This window comes from Rattus norvegicus, chromosome 8, assembly GCF_036323735.1.
Source record: "Rattus norvegicus strain BN/NHsdMcwi chromosome 8, GRCr8, whole genome shotgun sequence".
NCBI lineage: Eukaryota > Metazoa > Chordata > Mammalia > Rodentia > Muridae > Rattus > Rattus norvegicus.
Genome location: NC_086026.1, coordinates 93719851 through 93731858, shown reverse-complemented (window position 1 = coordinate 93731858; position 12008 = coordinate 93719851). Strand labels below are relative to the sequence as shown.

Below are 12008 nucleotides of genomic sequence, written 5' to 3'. Positions count from 1 at the left end.
TCCTTTCTTAGCAGTGGAACATTACTCGAGGGTCATTTGCTGCAGTAAGTGTTGGCTGAATTATACTCGTGGTTGCTATTTTCTGTCCAGACTTCAAATTCCAGGAGGACAGGGCCATGTCCATATCCAGAGCATCGAGCAGTCTGTGATCCAGAAAGAAGTGTGGAATGGATTAGTTAACAAGCTCACACATGTGCACAATTACAGGACCTTGGAACAAAAAGAGGCCAGGGTGTAATGTGTAACTCTCTGTAATGCGGGCAGTGCACACATAAGGCCAGAAAATGCTGAAAATTCACAAAATTAACAACCAGTCTGGAAAAATTTAGCAATGGCTATACTAGGAGCTAGTTCTCAATTACAATGGCTGACATGGTGACCCAAAAAAGAAGCTGCAATTATGGAAAACCGTAATTGGGCTAAAGGTGTTAATATCATGAAAGATCAATTGTTAGGTGAACGTCACACGCTGACTTACAAAAGCAGATGCAATTTGATGAGTCTATAGTTACACAATGTACTTTAGTTGAGAGGCTGGGATAAAGTGGAGGTACTGGGAAAGGTCTGTGTCATTCACAAAGATTACGAAAAGGCCTAGAAAGACTTCTACTGATTTCTTACATAGATTAATGTCTATTATAAACAGAGCAATATCAGATCCAGATGCAAGATGGGTATGACTTGAAACTTTAACGTTTGAAATGCAAATGCAGAGTGTAAAAAAGTTCTTACACCTTTAAAAGTTTGATCAGCACCCATGGATAATGGATTAGAACTATTGCTCATCCTGACCCTAATGACTATGTAATTGAAAAAGCAATGGCCAATAATCCTAAACTTCAAAATGTCTGTTGTTCTGATCATAGGAGAGAAAAGGACTTTTGAAAAGGAACTGTAGACAAGGGATTCCTAGAGACTGCCCCAGAAGGCCTCAGCCTTCCAGGATTTGTAGAAGGTGTGGTAAGGGTCTAATTGGACTAACTAATGCAAATCAGCAAAAGATATGTGAGGTAATCCCTTGCCAATGGGAAACTCCCAAGGAGGTTCACTCATACTCAGATAACCAACAACATGAACCAGATAACTCCTGTCAGCAGTCCACAGAGCAACTAGAGAAAATTCAGCTAGGTACTGGGTATCTGATACATGCTACAGAAGGCAACACTACTCTGGCAATAACCACAAGGAGCCAGGCACAAAAGGGCAGAGAAGCTCCAGTTGATCTAACGAGAAGTTCTAGAGGTGCTGGGAAACTAACCGCCCTACCTTTAAAATGGTTAGCTGACAAGAATATGTCAGTTAGAGCAATGGACTTTGAATGGGGGAAAAAAATACAGGCACTTGAGCAGCAGGTACTATAGCAGCTGGAAGCTTAACACATAAAACAGTCTATAAGTCCTTGGAATCTTTCTGTTTGTCATTTAAAATAAATCTGGACTTTCAAAGACACTGACTGACCTAAGGGCTGGGAATAAAGTGATCAAACCTATGAGTCCATTACAGACTGGAATCCCCTTATCTTCTCTATTACCAAGAAGATGGAGGAGGGGGAGGGGGAGGAGGAGGAAGAGGAGGAAGAACCAGTTTTAAAAACTGCTTCATTCCCTTTCAAGAGCAAGATAGAGAAAAATTTGCCTTTACAGTACTGACTTAAAACTATCCTCCACCTTTGAAAACATACCAACAGAAAGTTCTTCCTCAAGGAATGCTGAATAATCCAACTCTATTTTGTACAACAGCCACCAGAAATAATTCATAAACAATTTCCTCAATCCATAATCACTATTATATAAATGATATCTTGTTGGCCAATTCTGGTGCAAATTCATTCTCTCTAGAATGAATGTTTAATAGAGCAAAAAATATTTTACCTATTTGGGGTTTACAGATTGCTCCTAAAAAAAAAAAAAAAAATACAGAGGAGACTCAATCAACGACCCAGGATTTAAATTAAGCCAACAAAAGATTCAACCACAACAGATACAGCTCAGAAGAGATCGGCTACAAACTAAACTATTAATGGCTTGCAAAAACTATTGGGCAATATTAACTGGTCATAGCCTACTACAGGACTAAGTACTCAAGAGCTGAGTAATTTGTTTCAAACGTTACAAGTCTGATTCAAACTTAAACATTCCTAGACAATTAACACCAGAAGTAGAGAAAGAGTTGACTCAGGCAGAGCAAAAGTGCAGGACACACATGTGGACTGCCTGGATCCCAAACTTGCCTTCAAGTATTCTCATTATGGATTCATGATGCAGAGAGAAGACAATATTTTAGAATGGCTCTCCTTAGCACATAAACAGAGTAAAAAGCTAAAAGCATATTGAAAAGGTTTCTGGTCTAACCTTGAAAGTTAGAACAAGACTTTGTCAAGTATCAGAAACAGACCCACAATAAACAATAGCACATTATACTCATGCTGGAAATCGCCTCGTTACGGGTAATTAATGAAGATTGGCCAAGAGCTTATAGCAATTATTGGGAGGAATTAACAACAATTTCTGAAAACCAAGCAACTCCAAGTCATAAAAAGAATGAACATGTATTCTCCCCCTTACAGTAAAAGGGATGCCCATTTCTGAAGTTCCTACATTTTATACTGACAGAAATAAATGAAAAATAGCAGGCTATAAGTTGGGAAATATAAGTAATTCAAAGCCCATATGCTCTGGTTCAAACATCAGAGCTATATACAATTCTTAGGGTATTATTGGATTTTTCTGAACCTATCAATATAACTGCTGTCTTATAATATGCAGAGAGAGTTGTACTGCATAGAGAAGTTGCTGAACTTATTCCTAATAATTTAGTTAACATTATTACTCACACGGCTGCAACAGACAACTCGAGACAGAAATTATCTATTACATTCCACCCATATTCAACCTCATATGGATCGCCTGTTCCACTGACACGGAGAAATGACGAGACTGACCAATTATTAATAAGAAAAATGTGCTAAAGAGCAGCAAGCCAAAGAAATTCTTTATTAAAAGAAAAAGAAAAAGGAGTCCTACTTGTTCTTTGCATAACCAAGTTCCAGTACCTGCTGGCAGATACCCTAAGCATACCCAACGAAATGAAATTTGACATATGGATGTCCTCCACTTTGTAGAATTCCGGAAACTAAGATTTGTACATTATACCATTGGTACGTACATTTCAATGGGCTTCTGCTTTGAGTTCTGAAAAGGCCGATTCCGTAACTGTACACTTGTTGGAAATGATGGCTATCGTGCAGATACCCTTACGAATTAAGGCTGAAAAGCCTCCACATATACTTCCATTAAAGTGATCGTTTACATATTAAAGCATAAAACATATTACAGGTATACCACACAATTCAATAAGTCAAGCAGTTATAGAACAATCTAATCATACCTTACGGGAGATGCTTAATAAACAGAGACGGGGAGTAAGAATTCCCAGAAGTATACTGGATACTGCTTTATTAACTTTAAATTTTTGAATGCCAATGAGACAGGAACAACACTGCTGAAAGACACTAGATTATAGAACTACTGAATTAGATCAACCTGTATACTTTAAAGATGTTTTGACATCAGAATGGAATTCAGGAAATGTGTTGTACTGGGAAAGAGGTTTTGTCTATATTTCCATGGGTGATGAAAGGCGATGGGCTCCATCAAGATTGACAAAGGTCCTATCTGAGTAAGAGAAACTTCTACACAAAAAGCAGGACTCATGAAAGGAAGAGAGGCAGAAAGACTGCAATGCAAGCATACAGAAAGCTGACACGACCTCCCCCAAACCCTATGGGGACAGCTCAACAGAGTAGCTGAAAAAGGACAGATGTTCATCAGACAGGCAGACTGGAAAGAACGGATGGAAAAAAAAAAAAAAAAACATTTGCTGAAGGGCAGATGATCGGGACTGTAGTTATGAAGGATGATTGCATCAACGGACCCTCACAAGGATATTCAAACTGTTGTTTATGGGACTGTAACAGAAATGGGAAGGTGTAGAGGAATTTTAATCCAGCAACATGGCTGTTCTGGCATGGGATCACATCCAAAGACCTTCTGGGTCTATGTGATCCTGCTATAATGCAGATATGCTCTGGATTACAACACGATATGGCTGGAATGCAGTCATGCCCACAGTACATACCTTTAGTCCCTGTGACGGTTTACATATGCTTGGCCCAGGGAATGGCACTATATGGAGGTGTGGCCTTGTTGGAGTAGGTGTGTCTTTGTGGGCATGGGCTTTAATAACCCCATCCTAGCTACCAGGAAGCCAGTATTCTGCTAGCAGCCTTCAGATGAAGATGTAGAACTCTCAGGACCTCCTGCATCGTGCCTTCCTAGATGCTGCCATTCTCCCACATTGATAATGGACTGAACCTCTGAACCTGTAAGCCAGCCCCAATTAAATGATGTCCTTATTAAGAGTTGCCTTGGTCATGGTGTCTGTTTGCAGCAGTAAAACCCTAACTAAGAGAGAAGTTGGTACCAAGGACTAGGGTATTACTGTGATAGATCTGACCAAGCTTTTATTTGGCAGAATGTGGATCTTGGAACTTTGAGTGCTACCCTTTGAGTGGGGCTTCATGGGTTGTCTTAGTAGAAATAAGGAAGATTTTGTTGCTAAGAGTCTTCTTCATCCAACAGGATCATACCTCCTAATAGTGCTACTCCCTGAGCCTGAGTGAGGCTTGCAGAAGTGAGGACTTCTAAGTTTCAGGGGATGGGGACAAGACCAAACTCAACCCTGACTCTCACTACTGAATTCTACAGGTTGTCAAAACTCTACAGCATTACATTTTTTTCTTTTTTTTTAAATATTTTATTTATTTATTATATATGAGTACACTGTAGCTGTCTTCAGACACACCAGAAGAGGGCATCAGATCCCATTATAGATGGTTGTGAGCCACCATGTGGTTGCTGGGATTTGAACTCAGGACCTCAGGAAGAGCAGTCGGTGCTCTTAACCACCAAGCCATCTCTCCAGCCCCCACATTTTTTTTCTAAATGATGCAAATTGGACTTGTATTAAAATCACAATTGCGGAAAATACAATGAGCTGGAAGGACAAACCTCAAAAGGTTTAGCAGCACTCACCAGAGTGAGTGGCACAATCACGTTTTTTTACTTTTTCTAAACTACGCCTTTTATCTGTACTATGCTTGTACCGTTTCTATAGTAACAACTTAGAGCCATGACATCACTTGGATTTCAGTAATTTCACAACTGTGGGAAGACCTACGCTCTATTTCTCCGTGACTAGGCCACAGTTTCCTTGCTGTGAAAACAGTCTTGAAGGCTGGGAGGGAAAAATGAACTGTTGTTTGTCTTTCTAATAGGACTATTTCACAAAACTGGGGAACCCCGTATTTAAGTTATTTGTAAAGGCCTCTCATTGCCTTGCATGGAGTGGCAAGTCTGAAGTCTGGAGGCTTACTAGATTCTAACCCTTGTAGCTATGTGTCATGAACTTAGGTCCTGTGTACTGTTGAAAAATCTGCTCCGAGGTTTCAGGTTATCTAACTGCAAAGCAAACATTAAAACAGGACCTACCTCACATGAAATTAAATCTTGTCCTATGAACTAAATGAGATGAGGAGTGTAAATTTCACCAGTAGCAAACTTTCCATAAATATTCAATTATTGTTCACAGGTAAAGACGGGCTTCCAAAGAAAATTCCAGCCCCAGCGAAGGAGAATTTATTAGACAGGAAAACAGAATAGATTTTCCTTACTTTCTCCTGATATTCTGCAGATAGACCTAGGATGGCAGGCGACTGCAAAAAAAAAAAAAAAAAAACTTGCAGGAGGAACAGAGAGTTAAAAGGTGCACACTGCCCCGTGCCCTTTCATTTGCTCTTTCCTACCACCTCTATGGAGTCCAGTTTGGCCAAGTGACAACAGGGCCCAGCAGGAACTCTGTATTGGGCTCAATTAGAAGTCTGGATTCTTTCCCATCTTTAGGCAGAACCTGTTTCGTGACCTTGAGAAAATCAGATTCTAATATTTACTTCCTAGGTTTACACTTTCTGCCCGGATGAAAATAAAAAGGCAAGGATTTTACAGACATCTGCCTCAAGTTAGTGACTCAGTCTAGGACAAGCTAACACCTAAGATCTGATAAGGGAGAGCAGGGAGAGCACTCAGGGGAAAGAGGGGCACTCTTCGGACAACTCTTCTACACCCTCAGGCCCTCGCAGAAGGCAGTGCCCTCTCACCTATCTTGAAGTTCCCAGGGGCTGCAGCTGAAGGGAAGAGTCACCAAGGAAGAGTAACAGGACCACAAACCGACCTGAACCAGAGAGGTTCTAGATTATAGTCTAGAGTCTAGGACAAGACAGGGATGCGGCAAGATCGCCAAATCTCACCATACTGAAGGGACTCTGGGTCCGGCTGGAAAGTGAAGTGGGCCACCCGCCGCTTCTGGGACGCGTCATCGACAGCGGGTTGCAAGAAGCCTTGCACCAGCGCAGCGCAGCGCAATCCGCGCCGCCGCCGCTCCGCTCCTGCAGCCCCGAGCCGCAGCAGCCCACCGGCGCGCGCAGCCACCGCCGCCATCCCGGGTTCTCAGGCACCGCAGCCCACGCTGCCGGCAGGGAGGGCGGAGCTGAGACGCGGCCTCCTCATTGGGTGGTCTCGAGGGGCGGGTCCGTGAAAAAGACCAATCGGAGGTGGAAGGTGGTGCGGGGACGGAGACGCTAGGACCTGGCGGCCGGCGCAGACGGAAGCCATACCAAGGACCCTGCAGTCTCAAATGAGGTGTGAATCCACCCCAAAATCTGCTGCACGACTTGCGGTTTCACAGCGCGACTGGCTGTGTTCTTATCTATGTCATTTTTGCGGTGTCATTTTCAGTAGCGTTTTTGTTTTAAAACTATACTTCCTATGTTTCTCATAGTCTGTGAGTGCAGTATGGTAATGGTTAACAGTTAAAATGACAAGCATTGATTGGGGGGGGGGAACCCTACAATCCTGGAAAAGCCTTCACTCTTACTTTGAAATAATTAATATATTTATATTTTTAAATTGGTTTTGTTTTTCCTGATTTAGATCATATAAAATAAAATGGTAAGTAGAGATTTTAGCCTTCAAATCCACTAGGAATTCTTGTGGTGCAGCAAAAACTACCTGATGGTCTTACTCTGTGTAACTTAGAAACATGCAAAAGTTAAATGACTGATTTAGATTTAAAGTAATCAACTTTAAATTTTTTATTTTAAAGTATTTAAGTGTTTAAAAGTATATATCCTCCTTAGCCATGAGTTGAAAGATAGCCCTCAAAATAGAACACAACGGAGACAAAAAAAAAGAAAGTGTGTCTAGATTCTAGGGGAAGGAAGGATACCAGAGTGGAGGAAGTATTGTGACAACTGAGAGAATGGAGGGGAAGGAGACAGGGAGGAGCATTCCTCCTGTAGCATGTGTGACCTCTTACAGTTTTTTGGTTTAGCTAAGAAGCCCCGGGAAAGAGTAGAAATGGAATTTTGAATGTTCAAAAAGGCACACGAAGGAGACAGGCTTAGACAGTGGCACAGTCAAACGTGATAAGAGACTTAGAACAGCCTGAAGAGAAACAAGCTCTTGAAGGTCAAAATGCTTCCAGAGGTACGGCTGACCTGCACCCAGGGGATTAGAAGTCACCAAGAACATACAGAGAACCATAGTCTTCCAAAACAGATGAGATGGGTACAAAGGCTCATGGGTAGCATGAAAAACTGAAGTACCTTCTGAGGCGAGGAAAGAAACGTCTAGTTCCTATGCTGAGAGCCTGTCCCCATCCCCAGTCACAGTGCATTGAACTTCATCTTGGGAAACCGAAGACTCTTTTCAGGGAGTCAGGCTATCTTTAAATGCCTCTGGGAAGGGCAAAAATTGGAATTTTTCCATAATTTTATAATCTTTATTAAAAAAAAAAAAACAAAGATGAAACTGACTACATTTGGAATTTCTGGTGGCACAGTCCTGGGTTCTGCAAGACACCTTAACATGCTGCAGATGTGTTATCCTCTTTGTCTGAGCCATTTCCATGTGGGTGTCTGACTAACCCCTGTGACGATGGAGCTAGCAGACGTCAGAGTTGCTGTTCTTTCTTCAGATTCTTGCACGGTTTCCTCTCACGGAGCATCACTTCCTGTTCAGTCTCCTCCCGCTGAGACTCCTCCCTCTTGGGCCCCAGCAACCGTTCGGAGAAAGGTAAAGCTTTCTTTGCACATTGACTGAAAGGAGTATCACTGCCCTCACACTAACATGCCACACAGAACAGGAAAATGTTGCTGCCGCGTGGCCAGGAAGCATGCAAGTGTGACATCCAGAACTGAGAAACTCGGAGACATTTGGCGGTTAATAATGGATTTGTAACAGGATTTATTGTGTATATACACACTCTCTTTAAACTCAGTGTTTTAAAAATACAAATTAGTCGATGAAAACTGAGCAGAAAGGACGAGGGTATGACTGAAAGGATAAAGGAGCTTGCTGCTAACTCCGATAACCTGGGTTCAATACCTAAAGATGACATGGTAGAGAAGAACTGACTCCTAAAAGTTGCCCTCTGACCTCCACAGGATGCCATGGCTTGTATATATGCACAGGTGAATACATACATACATACATACATACATACATACATACATACATACATACATAAAATGCAACAAAAAGAAAACTTTAATAGGCAGACAATTGCTTGTCCTGATTAGACCTTTTGTGAGTTTGACACAAGCAATCAGGGTCTTGTGGAAAAAGGTAACTTCAACTGAGAAAAATGTTTCTCTTATATTAGACTGTACACGTGGCTTCCATTCTTTGCCATTGCATATAGCTGGCTAGAAAAATCTTTGCAGATTGTAAATGTATTTTTTATTTCTCTTGACCTCATAATATTTAGAAGTGGAACTGATGGATTGTATAATTATTTTAACATTTCTGGGTGGCTGATACACTGTTTCATTACCAAACTCCACTAGAACTGGATATGGGTTCATTTTAAATTTAGATTTCTTGAGTAATATTAAATGGTATTCCATTTTGATTTTGTTTTGAATTTCCATGATGATTAATGATATTGAATATTTTAAGATGTTTAATGACAACTGGAATGTCTTTTTTAATGATTAATTAATTATTGATTGATTTCCTTTACGTCCTGAGCAAAGCTTCCCTTTGAAATGAAATATCTACTCATATCTTGGAATAATCTTTTGTCTTCTAAAATGGTTTTTATATTCATAGAAAAACTGAAGACAGGGCACAGAGAGTCCTTCAACACTGCCCCTCGGTGGTACACTGTCGCCCTGAAGAACCACTTGGATTCTTCCCAACGTCCATAACTTATTTTAGGGTCCAGTTTCGCTGTGACGGAGTGAATGGGCTCGAAAGTGTATTTCACTTATTGAATTTATTCACCATTATAAGTGAAAGTCCCCAGTACCTACTCTACCTTTTGTCCCTCCCTTTCCCTGGTAACTACCAACTTATTTTTTATTGTCTCACCATTTTTATTTTTCTAGAATGTAATATAGTTAGAATGCATAGTTAGGTACCTTTTCCAGGTTGGTTTGTGTATTAGTTAAGTATATATATATATACATATGTACATATAGCATCCCTTTGTCACCCTCTGATAATGCTTTATTCTTTTTTTTTCTTTTCTTTTTTTTCTAGAGCTGGGGACCGAACCCAGGACCTTGAGCTTGCTAGGCAAGCGCTCTACCACTGAGCTAAATCCCCAACCCCGATAATGCTTTATTCTTAAAGACTTATCATTTCACTTTGTATCATTCTTCTTACATTTAGCCAACTTTGATTAACCATCTTTTCTTTATTTGGCATCCAGATGGTTTTGTATCTGCTGCACTTTTTCCTTTCTCACGACACCAACATCCATCTCTACCCCTCGGTTTACTTCCAGGTGCTTCCACTCTCCGTTCTTCTCCCCTATCCCTGCTTCCTTCTCATTTTTCATTCATTTGCTGAGTAAATGTACTCTATATTGAGTTTACTGGGGTGTTTTCCTACTATAACAGAGTGTTTTCACCTCTCAGTGTTACTGGGAATTGGGATCTCAAGAATAGACTAGTTACTGAGAAGATCCTAAATCAAACCTTAAGAGATTATCAACATCAATACCAGTAAATGAAAACAGTAAGACAGCATAAGGTACAAAGGGTCATGACTCCTCCATTCCTGAATCCAAAGAAGCTAAGATTATTGAATTCCTAAGAATTCAGTGTCTGCATCTAAATGAATCAATGGCTTAAGGGTGAAACTAATAGAGGGGTGGTGTGAACGAATAACAGCAAGGGAGAAGAGAAGTCGGTGGTGTGGCTAAGAAATTCAGCAAGAGGGTCAGATGGAAGGACAGCAATGTTGGAAGTGAAAACCAAGCAAAAGGAGTGGAAAGCGTCCTCAGTAGTCTAGAGGAAACAGCAGACAGAACCAAGGATGAAAGGCCAGCCCAAGGAAACTCAACACCCAAACATCAAAGCAAAAAAATTAAACCAGTATGGCCACACAGTCTAAACACTCTAGGGTATGACCAAACAGCCAAACCTAAGAATCCACAGGCTAGAACAAAAGAGGGAGAGAGAGCAGAAATAAACAATGAAGACGTAGAAAATGTATTCAGTGAAATTACAGCAGAAAATTCCCAAAACTCTAGGGAAAGAAACAGATATCCAAACCCAAGAAATATTTATCCCAAAGAGACAGAGCTAGAGAGGAATGTCTCCATGACACATCACAGTCAAGATGCTGAAACCACAGAATAACCAGATCAGATGAAACAGAGGAAGACGTCAAACTCACTCCACAAGCAGCAGAGCAGCGCTCGGATCACCAGCGGGAAGCCCGACAGCACGGGACGGTGTTTCAGGCCCTGAAATTGAATGACTGCCAACCAAGATCCAGCAAGGTCAATGTTAAAACTGGCAGACTAAACAGGAAAAGACATAAATCGTGTCGTATAGAGCGTCGCATCTTGAGTAGTAGTATGTTATCCGCTAATCACAATATCCAAGCAAAGCCTGTTCCTGCGTCATGCACCTCACCCACAACTCCAGCTGTTTCAGAGGCTGAGGCCAAATTTGAAGAAACACAGTTTAAAGTCAACCTGAGTGTGATGGTTTGTATATGTGCAGGCCAGGGAGTGGCATAATTAGAAGGTGTGACCCTGTTGGGGTAGGTGTGTCACTGTGGGTGTGGGCTTTAAGACCCTCATCCTAGCTGCCTGGAAGTCAGTATTCTGCTAGCAGCTTTCAGATGAAGATGTAGAACTCTCAGCTCCTCCTGCACCATGCCTGCCTAGATGCTGCCATGCTCCCACCTTGATGATAATGGACTGAACCTCTGAACCTGTAAGGCAGCCCCTATTAAATGTTGTTCTTACAACAGTTGCCTTGGTCATGGTGTCTGTTCACAACAGTAAAACCTTAACAAAGACACTGAGATACACAGTGAAGGTTAAATAAATAAAGTAGAGGATAGATGATCAATATCAGGGAAGCCTGTTAGGAGAATTTATCTAGGTCCTGCTAAGATTTGTGGCTGACATTTGCTTTTTATTTTGGTCCTTATCGTTTTAGTAAGCTGAGCCCTCTGTTCAGTATGTGCACTGAGAGCCCTGCTTGTGCCAGGCACTGTGTGTTTGCCAATAACTTTAAGGCAACCCATGCATTGAGCCGCCTATCTGACCCCATATATAAGAGTTCCCACCACCACCCTCTCTGCATTCTTACATCCTACAGGGCTTCAGGATGGATGGTGGTCAGCCTTCCAGGCACCTGACTCATCCTGTTCAGTCAGAAACCATAATGCATTCACTGCAGAACAGAGGTGGTGTCCTTCAAAGTAGCATTTTCTGCAGTTGGTGCTTATCCTGTCAAGGATATTTAGGAGGCGGAGCCAGAGGGTGGGGGGAGTGGTGGCTAATATCCAAATAATAGTTTCTGCCAAGGTGTATATAATCATAGTTCTCACCCCTGGGTTGAGGCCCTTGTCTAAGGGGTTAGCTAA

The 12008-nt window shown here is 41.5% G+C and overlaps 1 protein-coding gene and 1 long non-coding RNA gene across 3 annotated transcripts in view; one reads left to right on the top strand and one right to left on the bottom strand.

Annotated features, from left to right (window-relative positions):
* Bckdhb (branched chain keto acid dehydrogenase E1 subunit beta) overlaps positions 1-6582 on the bottom strand; it is a 182523-nt gene extending 175941 nt beyond the window's left edge. Inside the window, exon 1 of the mRNA NM_019267.1 lies at positions 6365-6582. Coding sequence (NP_062140.1) covers positions 6365-6554 — 190 coding nt within the window. The 5' untranslated portion in view covers positions 6555-6582. The remainder of the gene's footprint in view (positions 1-6364) is intronic.
* Positions 6583-6651: 69 nt separating this feature from the next.
* LOC102557516 (uncharacterized) lies at positions 6652-11386 on the top strand. 2 transcript variants are annotated; one of them, XR_594053.4, is made up of 3 exons: positions 6652-6755; positions 8092-8189; positions 9660-11386. It is a non-coding gene; the product is annotated as an uncharacterized LOC102557516 (long non-coding RNA). The 2 variants fall into 2 exon arrangements; XR_010054234.1 differs by having other exon boundaries at positions 8092-11386.
* Positions 11387-12008: the final 622 nt, after the last annotated feature.